At 41.8% G+C, this 24,578-nt stretch overlaps 1 protein-coding gene across 19 annotated transcripts in view; it reads left to right on the plus strand.

Moving 5' to 3' along the window:
• LOC112871748 (nuclear body protein SP140-like) overlaps positions 1 to 24,578 on the plus strand; it is a 71,743-nt gene that overhangs the window by 36,467 nt on the left and 10,698 nt on the right. For 15 of the 19 annotated variants that reach the window (XM_086719888.1, XM_086719870.1, XM_086719881.1 and 12 more), the window contains 13 exons: positions 2,724 to 2,807; positions 3,576 to 3,659; positions 6,671 to 6,754; positions 8,772 to 8,852; positions 10,002 to 10,085; positions 10,485 to 10,565; positions 13,582 to 13,668; positions 13,886 to 14,002; positions 14,811 to 14,864; positions 17,586 to 17,651; positions 19,362 to 19,442; positions 22,555 to 22,629; positions 23,856 to 23,960. In XM_086719888.1, the coding sequence (XP_086576014.1) occupies positions 2,724 to 2,807; positions 3,576 to 3,659; positions 6,671 to 6,754; positions 8,772 to 8,852; positions 10,002 to 10,085; positions 10,485 to 10,565; positions 13,582 to 13,668; positions 13,886 to 14,002; positions 14,811 to 14,864; positions 17,586 to 17,651; positions 19,362 to 19,442; positions 22,555 to 22,629; positions 23,856 to 23,960 (1,083 nt within the window). The remainder of the gene's footprint in view (positions 1 to 2,723; positions 2,808 to 3,575; positions 3,660 to 6,670; positions 6,755 to 8,771; positions 8,853 to 10,001; positions 10,086 to 10,484; positions 10,566 to 13,581; positions 13,669 to 13,885; positions 14,003 to 14,810; positions 14,865 to 17,585; positions 17,652 to 19,361; positions 19,443 to 22,554; positions 22,630 to 23,855; positions 23,961 to 24,578) is intronic. The other 4 variants (XM_086719884.1, XM_086719882.1, XM_086719883.1 and 1 more) reach the window with 4 other exon arrangements.

The raw sequence follows: 24,578 nt of genomic DNA on the forward strand, positions 1-24,578 counted from the left end.
TTTCCTTCTAAGGAATAATAAGAAGTATTTCTTACTTTTAAATACCCCAAGGATTAAATAAATGTTTCTTTCAATGGGGTCCAAGGTCATCTACAGTGAGCCACCTGCCTGTTTCTCCATCCTCATCACCTGCCTCCTACATTACTACTTCAAGATAGAATAAACTTTCTTCCCTAATAATTTTAAATGTTAAATATCTCTTTCATATCTGAGCCTTTTCATATGCCTTACTTAGGATGGTCTTTATGTTCTGCTGTCCTCTATTTACCCTTCTCCACTCTGGGTAAATCCTATTTAAAACATACCACCCTAGGGAAGATTTTCTTTAGAGAAAGCTAGACAACCGAGAGGAGCAACCAAGAGACAAAGGGTAGAAAAGGAATAGAAGTTTCAGAGAAAACAACGGAAAAATTCACAGAAACAGAGAACAAGAGAGAAGCACAATGAGAGAAAGAGAAGCTCCAAGAGATGGCAGCAGAACAGAGGCAGAGATGGTAAGATTGACAGAATCACATGGAAAAGAGAAGAAGTAGAAAAAGAACGATGTGTAAGAAATGGAAGATTTTCCCATGATGAGTGAATTATTCTCTGTTTCCAGGGAAAGCTACTGAAGGGAAGGCAACCTCAGGTCTGGGCTGTTGTTTTGTGGAGTGGAGCATACTTGGTTTTTGCTATTTTCTTGCTGTGAGTTCTCTTTGGTCATAAATTGAGATGTCTGTGAGATTTCATTCCTATCTGCTGAGGACAACAAGGCTGTTGGGAATAAGCTTAGGAATCCCCTAGGCTTACACCAATGGGTTAACAAGGCATAAAGAATTACAAAGTCATAGGATGCTCACACCCAAGTTTGGGTAAACAAGATTAGGTAAATAAGTATAGAGAAGGTAGGGCAGAAGCCCCAGTATAGAGAGGGAGGGACAAAGGCTTCAATATAGAACATAGGTATATGAAATAAACAAGATTAGGTATTCAGGTTGGAAGCACCCCCAATATAGTACTATAGCAGAAAACTGCTTTCACAGGAAGGATCAAGTTAGGTAAACAGGTAAATTGGGGTATAGATTGTTGCTTTCAGTTGCAGGGTGAAGTTGCCCAGAGCAGAGATGATTAACAAAAGAAAGGTGCCTTGTCAACCCTGAAGTCATGTGTCCTACCTGTTTCATCCCCTAGGCTAGCTAAGATAAACAGAAGTGGTGCCTCATGTCAGCTATAAACAACCTTCCACCCAATTGCCCGGCACCCGGATTTTGTTTTGTATTAACCCAAACCCCTAACCCTAAATATCTTCAAGACCCCACTTCCCTCACATCCTCAAGTTAATGTTCACAGATTCATAGTCTCTTTGTGCACGTCCATTGCCATGTTTGTAAGCCTTCTGATCCTAATAAAAACAGGGCAAGGACCCTTATTCGGGGCTCTTGTCTTTTCCTGGACATTAGGCATCTCTAGCTTTTAATCCTGCGTCCCACTCTCTTGCTGGACAAGAGAGAACTTTAGACCCAGAGTCTACGCCACAAGTCCTGTTGGAAGACCAGTGATGAAGAAGAGCCACAGGAAGCCTTGAGCTCCCCATCAAGATGTGGGCCCAGTGAGGAAGGTGGGGGCAGGGGGTTGCCAGTGCTGGGCTGCAGGGTGTGAGGGGGCTGGATTTTGAGCTGGTGTTTCCTGATGTGTTTTACTCTGAGCACATGCCACAGTCAAAAGATCCAGTGTGTTCTAGAATCCCATGAGTCACATAAATGTTTCCAAGTGCACATTCTAGGAAAAATATGCTGAAGAAAGGGCAATTTCTTTCATACCTATTCATAGTAGAGGCTTGAATTGATAGCAACTGAGCATTTAGCTTCTCTAGAGTATAAAAACTATGTATTATTCTGTTTATTGATAACAGTGTTTTGTGCCTAAGTTTAGAGAAAACCCCAGGAGAAACATGGTCCTTCAGATCAACTGCTCTCAACTCTAAATTATAATTTTTGACAAATAGTTTTTATTATGTTACTGTGATTTTTCAAAGAAATTTGGCAAACAACGTGTCATTTCACCTCCACAAAACTTGTGCATTTAGACACACTGTTGCTTCTTCCTATTTTATAGATAAATAAATAGAAGCACTTCAGTGTGTGAGGATCTTTTACCAGGTCAAATTTGTTGTGCAAGTTGAGGGACCGTGGTGATGGTCATGTGGGGCTGGCAGAGGGTCAGGGTGGCCAGCATCACCAGTGCAGAGTTCGCACCAGAGAACGCAGGAGATGTTCAGCTACCCAGGTGAGTGGATCAGGACCCAGTGCAAGAAGATCCTCATCCAACAAATATATTTCAGTGATAGGAGCAGGGAAAAAGAGAAGGGGCTGGTAGGATTGAGGCTTACCATGTGGGATGCAAGAGATATTAAAAGAAAAACTGAGCCACAAAAGAAACTTACAGAGAGCAATGAAGAGCCATGAAGAAGAAAAAAGACCAATAGGGCAGTCTAGGGATTCACGGAGATGGCCAATCCTTCATGGTATAGAAGCAATAGTGTGTGGTGACTGAATGACAAGAAGGAGAAAGAAGGTATGTGAAGGATAACAGAAGAGGAGGCAGAGCAGGGCTGTGGATCGTCTTAGGTGAGGTTTTATTTTCCCAAGGAGAAGCTCACCTGAGCCCTGACACCAGAATTCAGTGTGCTAAGATCTGTTCCCTCATCATCATATGTGGTTGGTCATTTCTGTGTTTCCCTTCAGTTTCCTATGAGCATGGCACTCTCCAGTGGACAAATGGTGGCCATTTTGAAGAGATTCCCAAACTGCTACCAGGTGATGGGGGAGGTAATTATGACTTAAATGGCCAATTACTTCATTAAATTTGTTTGTCAGTCTGTATGCAAGGGACACTTCCTTTCCTTCTCCCAAACACAAATACACACTTTTACTGCCCCTGTTTTTTTTCTCAGGTGTGTGAGAGGTAAGAGGGATATATATATGGATATAGATAAATATAGGTAGAATAATAATATAATATAACAATAATATGTATAGAATAATAAAAATGCAGACTGGGGGCACTAATGAAGTTGTCTAAGTGGGCCCAATTTAATCTAAATGTGCATGGAATCTAAACACTTCCAGGTTGGGATTTGGGAGGGGAGAGATAATCTTAAACTTACTTCCTAGGCATTGCATATGATTAATGAAAACTATGTATAGCAGAGATAGAGGAAGTGAGTTAAGAGAATAAATAAGGAGATATTGGAGCAAAGAGATACAGAACATCATGGAGGAACAAAAGGACAGAAATGCAAACAGTTGGCAAAAGTCAGGGAGAGCAAATGATAGTCAAAGAGATCCATTGCTTCATGGTGCAGCAACATGTGGGGACAGAGTTAGAGGGAGAAGAGGGAAGGATAGAGAAGGAGAAGGAGCCTAACAAGGTGTTAAAAAAAGGCAGAGCAAGTTCGGTCGGTACATACATACTTTTCTTCATGAGGAGCCATTCTCCTGCACTCTGAGCATCAGAGCTCCGATGCTCTCTAAGCATTGGCCATGTCAGGCAGAGTCCAGGCCAACTGTCTATCATGTTCCTGTTTCTATCTTCAGCGTCCTGTGAACTTGTGGCTCTACAAAGGGATGAAGGAGGAGAATCAGAAGAAATGCCCAGATTACTACCTTATGATGAAGAAGGTAATTAGGATTTAGATAAGTTATTGTCTAATCAAAGCTTTATTTTCCTGTCAATACAGAGGAACACCTATTCTTTCATCCCCTTCCCTGCTCATCCATCCATCCATCCATCCATCCACCCATCCATTCATCCACACTCACATAAACATAGACTATGGCCAGCTTCTGGTTGCTTCCTTTGAAAGATACAAGCAGTGAAGAATGATCTCAGATTGGTTGCTGTTTCCTTGGGTGTAGAACATAGACAAAGAGACGGAGAGTGAAAAATATAGATGGAATCGTGAAATGAAGACAGACCAGAGTGATTGACAATCCTACCTAAATAGACATGAAGTCTAAATATAACTAAGCTGGAATGTGTTATCGTGAGGGGAGGTCATTTTCAACCTATTTTCCCTGAGGTTGTGCCAGGAACATGAGCATAATGAGTATAATTGCAATACAGAGAACTCATGTGAAAGAGTTTTGAAATGGACCTGGCAAAATTAAGGATCTCTGCTTGTTTGCCAATGGCCACAGTCCAGAACATTGATAATGTGGGAGAAGGAATATGACGTGGACAAAATATGCAGAAAGTCTGAAATTTAAGTTTTCAGTTTCAATTCTTAGGTTGAAAAATTAGAAACAGAGTTAATAACTAGAGAGAACAGATAGAAGCAGGGAAATGAGCACCATGGAAGAAAGGAGAGAAGCTCAATAATCTTAAACAGGTAGAGAACATGATGTTAAGACAGAAAGATGCAGAGGCAGGAGGGAACACTAAGAAATAGAAAGGTGAGGAGGGGCATAGAAATTATATATTGAGAAAAAGCTACCGGAGATGAGTGAAAATTCAGCAGAGGTGAATACTGTTTACAAAGGATATAGAAGACAGTTTGGGACATTGTAGGAATTGAGAGAAGAGTAGCTGATCAGAAACAAGTCTGGAACTAGGGGTGGAACATGTTAGCAATGTGTTTTGAGGTTATGATGTCCCTAGTTACCAGTATGGCACCTGTAATATTCTCAGAGAGAGTGAACCTCCCCCTAGGAAGCCTTGTCTGCTCCCATCTACAACGTATGATCCCCAAACACCTATGTCTTGCCCAGGCTTGTCTTATGATGTCTGAAGGACATCTCCATTTGGAAGTTTTACAAAGAACCTCAATACAAGACACCCACAATTGCACGTGCCCTCTCTCTTGACACCAGATCTGCTTCTTTTCCAGTGTTCCCTATCTCAGTACGGAATACCATTGTTTCATTCTTCAGACAGAAACTTAGGGATCATCAGTGACTGATCCCCTTCCCTCAACTCACACAGCCTATCAGTCATCCAGGTTAGTCAGCTCTACCTCAAACTTGTCTCTTGCCCATCCATTCCTCTCCACACCCAACACAAATGCTCCGGTCAGATGTCTCTTCTCTCTGGAGACAGAGCAACAGCCTTTAGTCTCAAATCTTTGCCCCAGTCATATTCCCATCACACCCAATCTCTCCAGGTGAACCAGAGGACTCTGAAAATGCAGGTTGATTTATCCTGCTTTCTTTTTTTTTTTTTTTTTTAATTTTTTCTTTCAACGTTTTTTTAAATTTATTTTTGGGACAGAGAGAGACAGAGCATGAACGGGGGAGGGGCAGAGAGAGAGGGAGACACAGAATCTGAAACAGGCTCCAGGCTCTGAGCCATCCACCCAGAGCCCGACGCGGGGCTCGAACTCACGGACCGCGAGATCGTGACCTGGCTGAAGTCGGATGTTTAACCGACTGCGCCACCCAGGCGCCCCGATTTATCCTGCTTTCTTACATTAAGCCAATAACTTCTTGTTGTCAGAAAGATTAAGTCAATTTTCCTTCCCATGACTCCTCCTGCCCTGCAATTACTTTAAAAATTTGCATAATGCTTTTTCAGTGATTTTAATTTTCTGATAACGCTTGCTCATCTGAGCTTTGGCACATGTTTGGCCCTGTGACTGGACACCGGAACTATTCTGGACAGTTTTCTTGTTCACTAATTTGGTGAAATCATGTGGAAATTAGATACTATCTCAGAGAGGGCTTTTCTGATCCTTAGAAAGCAACAAGATGAGAGATGGGGAGAAGACATAAAGCACAGCATCAGGAAGGCATGAGGAGAAAAAAGGGAGGTGGGAATAGACTTGGGGAAAGAAACAAACCAAGACAAAGAGGAATGCCAAGACATCCCAGGAGTGAGATACAGAAGTAGAAATGCAAGAGGCAGACACATGCAGGAAGGGTGAAAATGAGAGAGAAAACAAAGTGTGGGAGACAAAGTGTGCAAGGTTTCTGACAATCTCTGTCACATTACTGGGCTGTGAGAGGCTTCCTTTTACCTTTGTAAAACCTTATGACACAGGCAGGCAAACTGTTGTAACCTCTGTTTTGTGGACAGGGAAAGAAAGCACAGAAAGGCACACTGGTTGTTTTTGCAAGGGCAAAACAGAAAAGGAAGAGTGGGCAGCACTGGGTGTGTCACTGAGGGTGACAGTGATAGGGAAACCACCTGGAAGTCAGGGTGGGGGCACAAAGGGAACATGAAGAGGAAGCCCCAGGAGCCCTAACAGGTGAGCCCCAAAGGAGTGAAACTGGGTCCAGCATAAGACCCTCATTACCTTCATTAAGGAAAGAACTAACATTGGTGGGGAGAGAAAGCGTGGGAATGGACTCAACCACTTGGACTTGAAGACATCTAGAGTAAGAAAGCTCAAAAGGGTAATAGGAGAAAAGAGATGCATTATTACTGAAAGACAAAAACAAAAACAAGAGCGAAAAACGAGAGATGGGGGAGAAGTCCAGACAATGGAAGAGATACACTACTAGGAAACAGAAATGCAGGTAGGACCCTGAGAAGTGGACAGAGGAAGTGCAACAAGATGGCAGAAAGTAGAGCAAGACAGCCTCCCAGGGGTGGCATGGAGCAGGCGCTCACTGTCCCATCCTGGTGGGCACGGACATGCTGAGGTTTGCTCCCATTGCCCTCCATGGTCCATCATGTCCCTGTTTCTCCACAGTGACCTATGATTCTAGAGCTCTGCAAATGACTAATGAAAGAAAACCAGAGGAGATGCCCAGCCTACCTGGAGAAGAGGGAGAAGGTAATTCTGATTTAAATTCCCAACCACCTCAATAAATCTTTATTTTCTAATCAGCACAAAGAAAAATCTTGCCTTTCACCCATCCTACCATTCTCTTCTTCATATTCACATACATGCAGATGGCCCCGTGTCCATTTTCTGTTTCGCTTTTTTCAAAACTGGGAGAGAGAGACTAAGGATAACAGTGAGCAGAGCTCTTGAGCGGAGAGGGTATTCCTGCCTGGAGAACAAAGGGAGACAGGATATAGCAAAGGTAGGCTACAGTACCAGAACAGAAGGACCTGGGTGATTTTATTAAACACCCATGAAAATCCAAATACTAGCAGGCTCTGGCAGCTGAGGCAATGAGATCGTTTTCAGCCTACTTCTGGAAGTACCAGGAACATGGAAATAAGTTTTGTGAGTGATTGCAAGGTTTGCACTGTAGAAGGTCTGTTGGGAGACTGTTAGGATAGAGCTGTTAAGAGAAAGCCATATGGTGCTGTGGTCCATGTCAAGAGGGAAGAACTTTTGTCAATTTGGGGGGAAGCATCTGTGAGACTGAGGAAAATAGATAAAATGATGGAAATTTTACAGGCATCCAGAAAGATAATACTCAGAGAAACAGAGATAGAAAAGGAGAAAGCGAAAGGCAACATGGAAAGGATATAAGCTCACTAAGAGATGAGATACGGAGATGAAAATTAGAGACATTATATAATCATCTGGCAAGTAAATACCAAAATAATAATAATGCAGACGGAAGCACAACAGGAACTATGTAGAGAGTTATATCAAAATAATTTAAAAGTCAATAAGGAGTGAAAATTGCTGTATAGGGAGGGAAGAAGCTGGGATCTTGTAACACTGATGTTTGAGTCTAGACAGGAGCATCTTCCAGCAAATGGGGTCTATCTCAGTAGTGAGTCTTCAGATTTAATCTCCCTAGTAAGAGAGTAGTGCCCGGCACACTGGGAGAGCAATATCCCTCTCCCTGTCAGTCTCAGCTACTCTCAGGTACCAGAATGAGTTTCAAACGCATGCCTGCTAGGCACACCTGACTCCCAAGGTCATCCATATATGTACCTGAAGGCATTTATCACAAGGTCTTCTCCATCTGGATGACTTTCAGGAACTGACACTTCCCAAATTGAAACCAACAGCTTCTTTTGTGAAACTAGAAACTCCTTCTCCAGGGTTTGCTCCCTCATTCAAGGGAACATGAATGTCCCATTTCCTCTTGCTCCCATCCCACCCATTTTCTCCACTTTAGCATGATTGCTATTTGCAAGATGTCAGTCAGATCATATTATTTTCCCATATAAACACAGTGAGATTTGTTGCCTTAGAATTAAATCAGTTGTCCTTCCTGTGATTTCCTGTGTCTCCCATTCACTGTAGGGCGCCACCCTATTTCTTCTGCCTCATCGCTAATGATAGTGTAAATATTTTTAGCGATTGTGATATTCTGATCTTTCTTTTATATGTGGGCCTTTGAGCAACTTTTCCGGGTGTTTGGTGGTGTTGTCTTGGCCTAGTCTGCTCCATAACCCATCCCGTGATCGGGTCCTATTGCACTATGTTAGGGATGCCTCTCATGATGGCCAGCACAAGGAAGGGAGTAAGAAGAGAATGAGTGACATAAAGACACTAATGAGTATCAGGGACACAAGAGACAAAGACAGACGCAGAAGAGACAGAAACACATCCAAACACAGAGAAGCACGTGGAGACACTGGTAGCAGGAGACAAGGGCAGAGACAGAAGTAGTGAGCAGGGGCAATGGGAAAGGGGAAGAAGTAAGAGAGGATTAGATGTACACAAAGGAAGATGGTAGATGGTCCTCAGGCTCTGATGATAGTGACAAGATCAAGTTAACCTGCAGGCCAGGTGAGCCCAGAGGTGGACCAGATGGTTTGGGATGGGGACAGTTCTGCCTAGCAGATACGAGTGTCCATGTCTTCATTATGAGTTTTCTCACCGTGATCTCCCCTGGTTGTGTACTGAAATGGCTGGCGGGTTTCATTCCTTCCTGCAGAGCATGGCTATGCCATCTGGGACATCAGTGATGAAGAAGAGCCTCAGGAAGTCTTGAGCTCCCCATCAACATGTGGGCCAGGTAAGAAAGGGATGGCCAGCTCTGGGCTGTAGGGTATCAGGTGGCTGCATTCAGAGCTGAGCAACATGGCCTTTATTGTTGGAATAGATGCATTCCCTCCTAATGTTATAGTAGATAAATACTGGGACAGCATCTTTTTCCTTCATACTCTTTATGTCTATTTATACAAAAGACTCAATATTGTGATTTTAACCCCTTCCCACCCCTTATTTTCTATAAAGAATTAAAACTATGTATTTATCTAGTGCTTAATATTATTATTATATTGTCATAACCTTGGGTAGGCCTCAGAAAAATGTGGTTCTGAGATCTACTTTCCAGGAGGAAAGACCAAGGGCTCTCCAGCCCAAATTACAGTTTTTGTCCATATCTGTCATCAGGTTTTGGATTATGTTGCACTTTTTTCTTTTCAAAGGACTTGGGCAAGCGAGATTTCCTCAGAAAACTTTAGGACTTAGCTAGGGAAACTGTGGCTATTCTTCCTTAGAGATAAGACATGGAAGCACAGACAAAGGATACTTGTTCTTTCCCCCAAAGATCAAGTAGGAGGAAGAGCAAAGACCTGTGCCCTGAGCATCTCATTGCGGGTAGTGGCTGTGTGAGGCTAGCAGGGGTCAATGTGGTGGACACACATAAGAGTCCAAAGGGATACCTGTGGCTCCTAAGGGGACCAGAACAAGGCCTAATGCAGAGAGAGAGACTTCCACTTCACTAATAAAGAATGCCACTAGGGAGGGGAAGAAGTCAAGAGAGACAGTGACAGAAGGAATGGATCCTGCTATAGGGATTAGAGAGACCTAGAAGAGCAAAGCTAGGAGGAATAAGCAGAAAAGAAAAGATCAAGGTCACTATTGAGGAAAAAATGATGGAAAAGTAAAGAGATAGAAGTCAGGGGAATGGAGCCCACAAAATCAAAGATGCACAAATATTCTCCTAGTGCAGAAGCAGAAATATTTGGAGGCAGATCTATGGGAAGGAAACAGAGAAGCAGAGAGCAGAAGAGTTAGGTGATGGAGATGGAAACAGAGGCAGAGCAGGGCTCTGTTGGATCTCAGATGGAGTCCTTGAAGCAGATGTCCCTTTTCCCAAAGGGCAGTTCACCTGTGCTCTGAAAATCTTGGCTTGCTTCCTTTCCTTGTTTCCCTTCAGGGTCCTGTGATTCTGAATCTCCTCAAATGACCAGTGAAGAAGCACCAGAGAAGGTGCCCAGCCAAGTACTATATGATGGGGAAGGTGATTATAATTTCAACTCCCATTTCACTGAATCTTTGTTTCTCTGTCTGCAAGTAGGAAAATCTCCCCTTACTTCTCCCCACCTCCACTGTTCCCCTTCACTTACCCATACAGAAGGAATGTGTAGAGCCAAGTGAAAAGGATCAAAAATAGAGAATTAGGTGTATGGGATGGGAGGGAGATGGGTGATCATTCTCAGCCTCTGGTGATAGTGGCATGAGCTATGTCAACTCCCAGCTCAGGTGAACTCAAAGGCAGGAGGGTATAAGGGCAGGGACATTCCCACCTGGAAGATACTTGAGCCTCCTTGGTGGTCTTTTTTCTCAGGATGAGTTTTTCTACTATGGTTTCCATTGGTCATATGCCGGATTCGCTAATGGATTTTATTCTATTCAACAGACAGTAGCAGTGACTGTTTAGAGATGTATTATGAAGAAGACCCCCAGGAAGACTGGAGCTCACCACCAGAAAGCGAATCATGTAAGGAAGGGCAAATGGCAGGATTCCCCCCCTTTTTAATGGCTGAATAATATTCCTGTGTGTGTGTGTGTGTGTGTGTGTGTGTGTGTGTGTGTGTGTGTGTATCCACCACATTTTCTTTATCCATTCATCTGTTGATGGACACTTAGGTTGTTTCCATGTCTTGGTTATTGTAAACAATAATGCAATGAACATGAGGGCACAGATATCTCCTTGACATAGTTATTTTGTTTCCTTTGGATATATACCCAGAAGTGAAATGGCTGGATGATAATGGTGGTTCTACTTTTAATGTTTTGAGGCTCTCATACTGTCCTTCATATTGGCTGTACCACATTACAGTCCTACCAACAGTGCACCAAGCTTCCTTATTTCCATATCCTCACCAGCATTGATGATCTCATGTCTTGATAATCTCTTTTTCTTAATATCGACTCCTCCATATAGCATAACCTAATAATAGGGGTAATATCTCATGATATTCACAGTTCCTGTGATCAGGGAAGTGGAGCCAAGGGGACATTGAGAACTATGCCTACCACAATGAGACTTAAGTACATTTCTGGAAAATAACTGTCCAGACAAGTCATTGACTTACCCAAGTAAATAATGTAAGCTATTGTCATCAAATCGTACATCAAACAAAGCTAAGCATAAATGTATTAAAGAAAAGAATATGGCTTCAGAAAAGATTATAGTAATTGCATTAGGCACTACAGAGAAGTGAGATATACCTACTTTGCTGATTGCTTGCAAATCTTGAGTTATGCATAGTGTAGATGTACTAATGTTCACATCAATTATAAACTGATTATGTGTAGAGGCACCTGGGTGGTTCAGTCAGTTGAGCTTCTGACTTTGACTCAGGTCATGATCTCACAGTACGTGAGTTCAAGCCCTGTGTTGGGCTCCGTGCTGACAGCTCAGAGCCTGGAGCCTGTTTCTGATTCTGTGTCTCCCTCTCTCTCTGCCCCTCCCCTGCTCACACTCTGTCTCTCAAAAATAAATAAACATTAAAAAATTTTAAAAAACCATAAATTGATAATGCTGAGGAAAATTTTCTAGGAATTCTAAAGTTATTCTTTCTTTAGTACACTTAATCTGGTAGTTTGATTTGCAGAATATATCTCTACCTATTAAATTTATAGGGATTTTTTTTAAGAAAAGGAAGAAACTATTAGATGATGGTCTGAAAGTAGCAGTAAGTGGTTGGGACACGGGAACTTTCGGTCATCTCTCTCTCTTTTGTAGAAATACTATCAGGGGCGCCTGGGTGGCCCAGTCAGTTAAGCATCAGACTCTTGATCTTGGCTCAGGTCATGATCTCCCGATTCGTGAGTCAAGCCCCCCATCTGGCTCTGTGCTGACAGTGCTGAGTCTGCTTGGGATTCTCTCCATCTGTCTCTGCTCATCCCCCACTAGCACTCTCTCTCTATCTCAATAAATAAATAAACATTAAAAAAAATACTATCAAATGCACTGCTTACTCTTGACATGCCCAAAGTTCCCAATGAAACATAAAGTCATCTTTTGTGAAATTTTGCCATTTACTAAAATAAGTGCAAGAATCATTCTGCAGGTACAAAGAAGAAGTACAGTTCTGTCAGTGGAAGACTGTGGCTTTGGCCAAGATACACCTATGACAAATAGCAACAAAAACACTATATGCAGTCATTAATGCAAATGGTGTCCTGCAGGTGAATGTGGTATTGGGTTCATCCAGAGAGCAAAGACTACAATGGGGACATAGGGTCGATTACATGATAATAGTTGACCTCAGATTATGACTTACTTTCAAAAATTGACAAGAGGTTTTGGTGGGGGACTCAAGACCAAGAGTGACCAAATATATTTGCACAAATTGGCTACTGTCTAATAGACCCACATCCATTAATTAGCTTTGGATAGGGGACTTATCAGGTCTATGCCTCCATCTGTTTGCTTTGGATCACTTTCTTCTAACATTCAAGAAGCACAAGAAAATCAGGAGCAAACACACATAAGATAAGACTTTTGAAAAGTAGACAAAAGTGAGAGTAAGTGAAACAGTGGGAGAATAAAAACATTACCAGAATATTTGCTAACTGCTGTACCTCCAAACCAAAATGTCTAACTACTTTGCATCTAATTGCATACACATCTTTAAACAATAAAATTAATTCAGAAGTAAGAACTCAGTGAAACAAGTCAGAGCTCAAGTCACTGTTGAGATGGATTGAAGAGGAAGACCATCTGAGTTGGGCACAAGAGGCTGTGGATTTACACCTATTGATCCACAGGTCCCACAGGAGATCCCTAAACAAGACTCTTCAGGATGGTCTTGGTGGGAACTCCATTTTTGAAGGGATAGACCATCATACAACATCTCAAGTTAAAAGAGGGATTTATTGTTTGCTGAGCAAGGCACATGGTGGAAGCAGGTACTGTACTTACAGGACACATTTTTTTTAAAAAGAAAATTGCTTTTATTAGAGTTTTGGGAAGGCTGTAGTTCAGAGGCTACAGACTTTTAGAACCAGGGAGAGTTTACAACTAGGTTATCATTTAGTCATAGACACGGGCTTTCTGGAGAGTGGCTGTTGTTGATGATTGGCTGATTTTCAGAAGTGTAAAGCTGTCACTAATTGCCTGGCTTTAAATGTGGTTTGTGATGTAAATAGTGATTGGCCAAATGGGATGAGTTTAAAACTCATTCTGGTAATTACTTTTTTACAATTTTCAAAGAACAGTTGGTTTTTTTCCTGGAAGGATAGGATCTTTTTATTTTATTCTTAGAGCTACAGATAGAAGCTACAGATAGAAATGTAAGAGTAGAGAAAGCAGAATGAGGTACAAAAGATAGGAAAAACATGGCTTTGGCAGCTCTTGGTTGTGATTATTGGAGCAGGAATAGTCTTTTCCCAGAAAGCAGCTCATTCTAACTCAAAATATCAGGGTGCAACATGAAAGCACCAAGAACTCTTCCCTAATCACTGTCTCAGGATCCACAAACTGTAATTTTCTTGCTTCTCTTTAGCATATGGTGAACTAGAAGCTGTCCAAATAAATAGTGAGGAAGAATTAGAAGAGCTTACTTCCAGCCTACTACCCTATGATGGACAAGGTAATTATGACTTAAAGAATAATAAAACCAGAAACAGAAGCTGACAAAGAGAAAAAGACAAGGAAGGGAAAAGCAAGACTTAAAGGAAGGGCCAGAGATGGGTAGGGCCAATGAAAGGTTTCGGAGGAAGAAGTAGAGAAGTAGAGATCCAGAAAGGTACAGAAAAGGGGATCACTGGGGTAAATAAAAGTCTTCATACATCACAATTTTGGCCCAGGAGCAGAGCCACCAGCACGTGCAAATGAGAAGTGTACCTGTGTTATGTGCTTCTCAAAAGATGTGCCAGAAGGTCCAGAAGCAAGCATTGCAGACAGCGAAGCATGTGCCATGATAGGTAAAGCCACCTGTGGGTGTGGGATGGGCATGACTCTAAGGGCACCACAGACCCAAGTAGGATGGTATCAGGTGTTCTGGCCCATCCCAGTATCTTGTTCCCTGCTTTGCTCGACCTGACCCCTTTGGCAATAATAGAGAGGCAAGAGATTATTATAAAGTCATGTTTAACAAGATGGTCCCTGCTGATTATGCATGAATGATGTGGTGGAAATATGCTCTTAAAGATGGCAGTATCTCATTGACTACATTAGTCTTAATCATAAAGGCTTGTATTTATACAGTGATTTCCACCCTGTCACAGCCAATCTCCTGTGGAGCCCAAGAAAGCCAACCATACTTCTGCTAGTAGATAATAGTGTCATTTTGTCACAACCTTAGAAAACTCTCAAAAGACAACTGATCGTGCCACTTAATTGTCATGAGGAAAGACTATTCTTGACCTAGCATATATTTTTGATGGATGCCCTCTAGCATGTCACTGGTTTACAGAGTGATTTCCTATACATGTTTGGACATAAGATTTTATTTAATCCTCACAAAAATCTTAAGACCTAGACAAACATCTCTGAGTAGACTGAAGTACATAGGTATTTAAGAGTGTTTTTCCAATTACTATTGAGAAATAAAGGAAGGCTCATTCTGGACTCCTTCTAAAGTCAGTAGGTTTTTAGTCCCTTTAGAAGGAAGAGAGAAATGATAAACCCAAACATCTTTGTAAATTCAAACCTTCTGCAGTTTGAGTAATCCTAACATTGGTAACTTTTATTGACTAATTTCTGTTTCCTCACCCTCACCTGTGATTCTAGATACTGTGGATCTTAGAAACAACTCTACTTCGGGAAAACTCAAGAGGAAAAGAAGTAAGCGTGCATAAGATTTTAGTTGCTTTTGATGTTAGAAATGAGTTTTTTAATGCTAGCATTATTATTATTTACAATAATAAGAGATAATAATAGGATGTCTGTTTAAAGATGTCCATGTCTTAATTGCTGAAATTTGTAATCTGTTATCTGACCTGGCAAAAGAGATTTTACAGATATAATTAAGCGAAGGACCTCGAAAGGTGAGATTATTCTGGATTATCTGGGTACACTCAATATAATGGAATAGGCTTTGAAACATGGAAGGTTATTCCTGGCTGTTGGGGTAGAAGGGTGGCTATGGAAGATAGTCACAGAGAGATGCCATATTGCTGGCTGGAGGAGGAGGAAGATGGAGGAAAGGAGCCAAGAATATGGATGAACTCTGGACACTAGGAAAGTCAAGGAAATGTATTCTACTCTAAAGCCTCCAGAAAGGAATGAAGGTCTACTGGAACCTTGATTTTAGCCCAGAGAGACTCTTGTCAGGCTTCTAATTGACATAACTGTGAAATAATAGTTTTGTGTTGTTTAAAGCCACTAAATTTGTAGCCTAAGCTATAGTTTACCATGTTTGCATAAGGAGGAAAGTGAATGCTTGGTTTTCACACAAAAAGGGAAATCCCATGGGCACACGTGGTGGCCCTGGAAGGGAAATGTTTGCAGTTGTTGAGGAACATACATCAGCCAAGGGAAGATGGACAGTGCCTCCAACGTGGGCCCCTGGCCAGCTATAAACCTTAGACTTCCCAGTTCCATTTGTTGCATTGAGTCCTTGATTTGGGGGTAGGGTTTGGCTGGGGGGAACTTCCTGAGGACAGTCCATCTAATCTGTCCTCTTTGTCCATCATACCAACCAAGTGGCATCTGTCTCCCTTCCCCAATGACTGAGAGTGGAGGTGGGGATGATGTCCAGAGGGATCTTGCACGGGATGTGCAGAAGTTGGGGCCTGTCTCTGTTTTCTCGTGTCTGATGCAGAATGGCAGACTCAGCATCTCTGTGGTAAGAGGCACGTACCAGGGTGGTTTCTCTCTGGTGGTAGGTTCGGGATAGTTCTGCAAGGCAGATGTCATTAATGTTCCTCCTTCCTCCATTCTTACTAGGGTTTCCCAGGTTCCCTCTTCAGATGCCTGGATTTTTGCTCTTCCTTTACTGCCACAAAATCTGTGTGTACCATTCAGGTGGCTGGAACTTCATCTTCCTTTCCAAATCATCTCCTATTCCCACTCAGACCTTTTATCCAGATGGCCAGAAACAAGTGGAGTAAAGGCATTTGCATAAAATGTAATCAGAATTAAATCTGAATCCCCTGGGCTCTCTGAAGGCTGTGCCCTCTAGGCTGGTAGGGGAAACTATGAGGCATCGTCTCCAGGAACAGGCAGAACAGAATCCTGAATTTTCAGAATTGGTCTATCTAACACCATTAATCCTCCACTGCTTTGATCCTGTTCATGATGCAGGAATGAAGCCGATCCTTTCTGGGGACAGCTGCCTTCAGTGACCAAAGAGCCTTCCAGAAGTGCATGGACAGGAAAAGCTGAGGGACATAGAGTCAGACAATCTGTGTATTGGAAGTAGCTTTTTGGATAAGGGCACACCATTGCCAGACTACAAATGGTTCATGTCACTCTCATGACACCTGTGAGTTTCTAGAGTCACCGTGGTGTGGCCAGAATCAACTGGTCTGTAAGCTGAGGCATGGATGGTGTTGAGGCACCACCCATGGGCCCAAAAGGCCTCAAGGCCTGATTAGTGTGCTGGGAGCAGTTAGGGGCAAAGCCCCTTGGGATGTGGCCTCCCCACCAAGAGACAAACTGGGCAGTTTCTGGGAGGAGTCACAAGCCTGGCATGCAGCTGTAGCCCCTACAGAGGGCTGTAAAGGGTCATGAAAAGTTGAGGTGCCAATGGGGCAAGACCCCTGAATTCTTGAACATACCATTTCCAAGGCCCTTCCTGCCTTTAAGTCCCAGAGTGTGAGTTGACCCACCTATGAATGGAAATCTCAAGTGGGAGTTGGAAGGCCTCCTCCATGGATTGGGTCTTCACCCTTAGCAGTAAAAATCTAGTAGTTGGCTATTGTTATTTCACAATAGTAACAAGGTACGAGCTCTGTTTACCCAGTGCCAACAGTCTTTTCACGTGCCTGTATTTTCACATCATTCACAAGAATGCAAAACACAACACATAACCCGCTGCGGTTTCTTTACATTCTCCCGGAACTTCGAGCATTAGATGGCATGTAGGTGGGAGGATTTGGGTCACAACTGCACGTACGGAGACTGCTTAAGTCTCCACGTCAAAGCTAAGAATGCCTCCGAATCCCCAGCACGGCGGATTATCCGTGACACGATCCAGCTGTGAGGAGTGTGCCTCCTTATTGCACATTTGAATGTACCAGAAAGACACTTGAAGAGGAAACATACTGCTATATACCCACAACAATGATCATTCAGGTGAAGGCACCAGCAGGAATTTATTTTCCAATTTTAGTGGGTTTTTTTTTTTTTTTAATTTTCAAAGGAAGGTCATCTCCTATAGTCTCCCAAGTCCGTGCAGAATAAAGCAGAACTCTGAAATCAGCCTCACACTACTGTGCTTGTAGTTAAGAATTTTGCCCTGTTCTGTGGCTTGTAAAAGTACATGAAAACTATCAGCACATATGGCTTTGAGAATTATATTTACAGCTCTGAATGATGAACTTTATTCTCTTTTGTTCGAAGGAAAAAAGAAAGGCCATTGCTGGACAAGACATAAAAGGAAATTTCAGAGAAACTTACCCCAAAAAGGTAAGCACTTGAGCTGCTTCCTAGCAGTGGTGTCCTTAGGACCTAAGCTAAGCCACTATTAACAGAGGCCTGAAAACACAGTGGCTTCCACAAAATCGTTTAGTTCTCTAACATGTAATCACCCAGAGCTAAATGATTCAGGGAGACACTGCCATCCTCAATATGTGGCTTCTCTGCTGGCTCAAGAAACTTGTATTAACTTGGTAAGATGTTCCACAGAAAGACAAATGCAAAAGCAGACTGTGTAGGTGTGTGCGCATGTGTGCACGTGGTAAAAAGCAAAAACATGTAACTATACAAATGTGTTTTTATCTGTCTACAAATTCTTATTTGTACATATTAATCTGTATGGAGAGAGACATAGGGGAAAAATCAGTAGATGTTCATCAATAAAAATATAAGCAGTAGTTGCATATATATGGTCATTGGAGTAGAGGTGTGTTTTTATTTGTGGTTTTTAAATGCATGTGTTTACATTGGAAATATTAAACACGTTCAAATTTTGTAATGAAAAAGTATTTAAATAGTAAAGGGACAGCCTTGGTGTCTCAGTCAGTTAAGCATCCAGCTCTCGATTTCAGTTCAGAGCCCACATTGGGCTCTGCACTGCCAGCATAGAGCCTGCTTGGGATTCTCTCTCTCTCTCTCTCTCTCTCTCTCTCTCTCTCTCTCTCTCTCTGCCATTTCCCTGCTCATGTGCACACATGTGCACACATGCTCTCTCTCTCAAAATAAATAAACATTTAAAAGCAAATAAATAGTAAAATATACAAAGACAAAAGCTTAGGGGAATATTGTTGAATAAGTTAATTATGGCTCTCTCTAGAATGGTGATGTTTCATACAATTTTCATTTTCTAAATTTCCAGTAGTATATATGTATTACTTCTTTTTTGAATTCTATTGTAGTTTTATTTGAGAGAAAGAGAGCATACATGTGGGGTGGGGGGAGAGAGAGAGAGAGAGAGAGAGAGAGAAACAGAGAGTGAGAGAATCCCAAGCAGGCTCTGCACTCAACATTGAACCCAATGCAGGGCTCGATCCCAGTACCCCAGGATCACAACCCAAGTTGAAACCAACAGTCAGACACTCAACCGAGTCACTCAGGCATCCCTATATGTACTACTTCTAATTGGACCCCTGAAATCTTTTGTTTCAGTAGTGGTTTAAAGAACTCTTTTCTTTTAGACAATGAGAGTTAGACCTCATTTTCCATATGATGGCCAATTTTGAACCAGATCCATAGAGTAAGATTTCAGAGTCCAATTGAAAGTTATTAATTTTCACCAATCTCTATATCCGATGTTCTTCTCAATTTACACAGTTTCCCTGTTGGCGAATGTGTACAATTTTGTTGGGCAAGAAAAACAAAAGTGGTTGCATCCATTTTAAGAACACTTATTTTCTGAATGCCAAATTTTTGGATTTAATAATCATACATTTTCATTTAGGCCTCTGTGTACATAGATAAATTCTAAACCATTTCTTTCCAAAATACAATGAAATCTTATATGTCATTTATAAGTCCTCCTAAAAGTGGAGCATGTACTAGACTTCTCTTTGAGATCCCTTACCATTAATGAGCTTTCTTGTCTGAGTGAACAGTGAAAGGGGGTTCAGAATTGAATCTGGTGTTCACTCACTTGCTTTTGGTCTCTCATGTCAACTGCTGTTTTGTCCAACTCTGTATCTTCCGCTGCTTATCCCCTAGAGAGCAGCAACACTCCTGGCCAGTTGGTCTCCAGTGGGAAAAAGGGGAAAATGCATCTGCGAGAACCTGCCAAGATCAAGGGTAAGATAAAGTTTGTGCCACTTACACTTGGCCTCAGGGGCAAATGCGAATTTTGCTAAGGTTTTGAGGAACATAGATCCTCCTTAATTTTTTACTAGCCAACATTACCAGTCAAATTGGAAGCTATGAAATCTAGAAAGCAAACAAACCCATTTGGAGCCAAGGTTATAAATTGCTTGCATTTATATTATAGTTTTTATTTGCCCAGGACCTAAAATCCTTTTCTTGAGTTTTATCTGCTTTTCATGGAAACTTCTTTACTTTACATCATTGGCTTATGGAAATGGCCAGACTTGGTAAATTACAAATGGAAAGCAAGTTCATTTTCTCACTGTTCTTTCAAGTCTACCTTCTGGATGAGTTTTTCTTGTCTTGGGCATGCCTGATGGCGTTCTTTTTCCTTGTTCCAAGAGTGAAATTCTCTTTCCATTAGTTGAGAATCCTTTCTGTACTACATTAAAACGTCAATGTTTTCTCCATGTCAAAGTGCTTCCCCTCCTTCAGCCTGAGCAAACGTTGGTCTGGGGCACCTGCAGTGCAGAAGTGGCATGGTCAGATTCTTCTCACATTCTCTGTTGGCTCTGCCCCCCCCCCCCAGTCAAGAGCTGCTGGTTTGGGACCCTCCATGATTAGGGGGGACGGATGAGAGAAGAGAGATAAGAATATGGAAGTGTCTCACGTGACAGAGGCAGCTCTGAGATAACATTGGGAATGCAGGGTACACAGTCACTAGCTCTTTCCTCCACAAGATTCTTTCATCAGCTTCTCAGTGTGGTCTGGTGCCACTGCTTGACTTCTTTGGAGAGAAATGTAGGCCTTCTTCTGCTGCCTGGATGTGAGTGAAGAGCCAGAGCTGGGGTAACCTGTTCCCCCAATACTTTGTATGGTCACATAGGTGGTTTGGTGCATTGCCTCTGTGAATAGCTTGAAACTGAGACCATCAACTCACCCTGGTTTGCCCAGGAGAGTCCCAGTTTTGCCACTGTAAATCCTGAATCCTGGATACCCCTTAGTCCTGGGTAGACTGGGACAGTTAGTTGCCCCTGTTAGCACTTAGTGAATTGTTCCCAGCTATTGAAACTTCTTCTAAAACTTTGGGAAAGCAGGAAAAAATTTAAAATTCTGTCCCACTTACTATTAGAGATTAATTAATACCAAGCATAACAATTAAAAAAATAACCTTAAATTATATTCTGACTGCCATATTAGAGTTTGTGGTGGGGGATTTTATTATTAAACGGGTATTACAAACTGGGAACACAAAAAATAGTTACATCCTGTCTTGCTTAGTCAGTCTGTTTTCAAAGTAAAACACAATAGTGCTGCTATATTATGAATTAGTTGGTTTTAAGATCCAAATCTCCTTATGCCAAAAGCTCCACAGACTAGAATGGACTTCAATGTATTTCCTTTTTCTCCCTAAAAATATTAGGCCTTACAGGTTTGATGAAAGGTAAATCTAACAAAGCCACTAGTTCCAGGAAAGATGTAACCAGCGAGAGACAGAGAGCAAGAAAGAACTTTTTATTTGTTGGATTGTTCAAGACTGTGATTAGAGTTTGAGTGTCAAGCCTGACTGGCAGTTAGGAGAGGCAAGAATAAGCTGTCTGGCTCTCTTCTTACTGGGCTGTGAGCATGGGCCTTCAGGAAAGGGATGAGGGAGAGCAGCAGAGAGAGTCCATAACTGCTTTGGCATCTTGGGTGGAGAGGAGGCGAGGAGGGCCCCTTAGAGAACCATACCTGGGTCCATGACCTTCTATCACCTGGTGACCCCACTTTCTGGAGAGAGGAAGCAAGATGGGGCAAAGAGATTAATCTGCCTTTTTGAGAACCATATTTCCACCTTTTTTTAGTAGTTATCCTTACCCTATGGCTAGTATTACCCAAGTCTTCCACCTTCTTACAGAAGATTTTATAGATTGAATTCATAAATCTTTGTAGACCCTCATTTGAACTGCTATTATCTTGGTGAAGTTAAAACAGAGAGCCAACTTGCAAGTCTGTAGCTTGTTTGATGTTGTGATAAGGTCTAATTATCAATATTTGTACATGGGGCCATTTTGGTCTTGAAGAGATGAAAACCCTCTCAGTAGTTGTTTAGGCTAAAGACCAGAAGGTGGAATTACTAACCAAGCAATTGGTCCATTTTAGGTTTGATTGAAAGAAAGATTCTTTTTACTTTGCTGGTCTAATATGCTTGTAACCTGCTGACATTTTACAGCACTTAGGACAGGGTAGTCTAGAAAATATTTCCTTGTGGGGTCTAAATAACCTAACCCAGTACCACCAGGTGATAGGGCATTGAACACAGAGAGGAGAAAAGGAATTTATCCTTCTGTCTGAGAAAATAAACCACATTTGCATGATAGAAAACACTGAGATGTATATCCATAGCCAAAACTTTCAAAAGGAAGAACATTCCTCGCTGCAATATCTACCAGGTCAATCCTTAATAACTGCTTGAAATTAAGATTTTAGAAGACTCAATTCTACCCATTCTTCTTAGGTTAGCCTTCTTCTGGTTAGTTTCTTAGATTCGAATATCTTTGTCAAAACCCAGGTGGACAAAGCCTTTGGTTTACTATTTACTATTGCTTTCAGCACAGATGTATAAATAACTTCATTCAAGGTGATGTGTAACATGTGTCTCACCTGTGAAGCTCACCGTAGAGTTTCCCTCACAGAACTTCCATTTCTATTTCTCTGCAAGAAGAAACCTGAAATTCCTTCACTTATTTTTGTAGTTTTTGTCTCAATTTTCCCTGAATATTTTAGTTTCTTTAATGGCAGTGATCATCATCTTGATTTCATATGTTTGTTGAGAAGACTAAGTCAATTAGTAGATGTACAATTGGCACCTATTAAACACTTAACACATAGTTGCTTGAGATATAAGTGGAATGCTGATTTCACTTGTTTGTTTTACTAATGTGAGATATGACAAATAAAATACAAGATGAACATAAGATGACCTATCTAATTCTTGGTATCTTAAAACTAGGGATTGTGTATTTTTCTTCATCCATTAGACAGACTTTGGGGAAGTTATATTTAAATGGAAATTTTGGAAAGCACTAATACATTCAGTGATTATATTTTTCTATTTTCTCAGGGAAAAAGAGAGGCAGACCTCCTGTTTACTCAACTCATGGTGACAGAGCCTCACGGAAAAGAGTCCGGTCAAAAGGTAAAGAAGAAAAGGGGAATAACTTCAGTAACTAAACAGCTATTTTCCTGTGCTCTGTGATTTTAGCAATAAACCCACTTCCCTAACTGCTTTGCAGCTTTAGTAGCTGTTGAGAGATGTATACAATTTGCGTCATTTTCAAACTATGTCAGGGAGAGAAAGAGGATAATCCCATAAACAAGTAACTTGGTGACCAGGACTTGCAGGTCCAGGGGCCACTACAGGAATGCTGTCCCCACTGAACTGACAACTTCCAAGCTGGAAATTGTCTGTTGCCATACAACCCACAAATTATTTAGCTGATCCTTCTCTTGCTACATCAAGAGTCACAGGTTGCACACCAGCCAAGAGTAGCGGTCAGTAGTAGTCTGTGTCTTTCTCTACTTTTGACTGTGTGGGCTTGGGCCTGTCACTTGACTTCTTTTGCCTCAGTTTCTTCATCTGTAAAGCAAGAGAGTGAATTAGGCCAACCCTCTCAGTTCATTGCAGTTCTGATAGTCTACCTGGCTCAAAACTGGACCATGGACAGGCCCCCGCCTCCCATCTTGGCTCTAAAACATTGGCTGGAAGGACAGCATCAGCTACACATCCTCCTTGAGTTAGTTCATTTGAAGACTTTTCACCCCTGATTTTGTGGAGTCAGGTCTCCAGCTGCCTTTCCTCATGCAGTGTGCAGATTATTCTAGAGTTTCCTGAGCTCCTCTTTTAGCTATGGAGAAAGCTGATGTGAGAGAGAAATGAAGCAAAGCAGAGAACAAGACTAGAAGGCAGACGTCATCTCCATTAGGTTAGCCTGTCATTCATTACCCTCTCTCTGCTCAGTCAGTCAGATCTCAATCAAGAAGACATTAGTGCAGTCTGCTACTTTGTCTCCGGTTACCTAACTGCAGTAAAATAGTGTGGCTGGACAGCTCCCTTCAGAACATGGCAGCTGTTGTGTGTTTCAATGTCATAGAAGAACCAACAAGGTTGAAATGATTGAGAATAAGGCAGTTTTCCTGAAGCCTGATTTCTCTGAAAAAGCATTCTGTTTTGTGTTGGATTTGAGGGGTAAGATAAAGGTAGACATTTTGTCGTTATGTATCAAAAATGTCACGTAGAAGAAAGACTTTGACTCTAGACATTTGTGGAATAGATTTCCCCAAGCACCTCTATATCTTTATAGGAACAAAATCAACAAGGTTGATTTGCACAATGAAGTAGAATGAAGAAAGCTTCTCTTTCAGGGTCAAGAAGTCACACAGATTATATGGTGGATTTTCGCTCTCAAATACTTCCTGTGACCTGTGGTGAGGTGAAGGGGATGTTATATAAGAAGAAACTGAAACAAGGTGGGTTCCAGGTCTACTTTGATTTGCAGTATGTGAACAACCCATGTCAATTGCACAGGTCAAGGTATTGAGGCTGAAGTTTGGCTCAAGGGAAGGAGGAAGGGATCCCTAAGATGCTATGTTTACACCTTCAGAAATCATACATATTAGGTGGTCACTCCCACATCAAAGTGTCCATGGGGGTGCCCAAAGAACCAAAAAGAAGTAAATCAGAATTAAAAGGGAGAAGCCCTCAGCCTCGACCTTCATATCCTCTCTCCCTTCTGGATGATCACCACCAGGGCAGGGTGTTGATTTGGTGAAAAGAGCACAGAATTTAGAATTGGAAGCCTGAACCCCAGCCACACCTATACCAGGAGGGCCTGATTTATCTGAGTAGAGAGTGGGACCTTTCTGAGCTTTAGATGAGATGTTTCTCATCTAAAAAGGGGGATAATAATTAAAAACCTACCTCACAGTGTAGCTCTGAGGAATGAATTTATGTAATTGATGTAAAATACTTAAATAGCTTGACTGAGATACAATCCCATATCGTACAGTTTCCCACCCAGAGTATACAATTCAGTGTTGAACTTTGTTTGCATTTTCCCAGGATTGTTCAGCCATCACCACAACCCA

Source organism: Puma concolor, chromosome C1 (genome assembly GCF_028749965.1).
Source record: "Puma concolor isolate L17-30 chromosome C1, mPumCon1.1.hap2, whole genome shotgun sequence".
Lineage (NCBI taxonomy): Eukaryota > Metazoa > Chordata > Mammalia > Carnivora > Felidae > Puma > Puma concolor.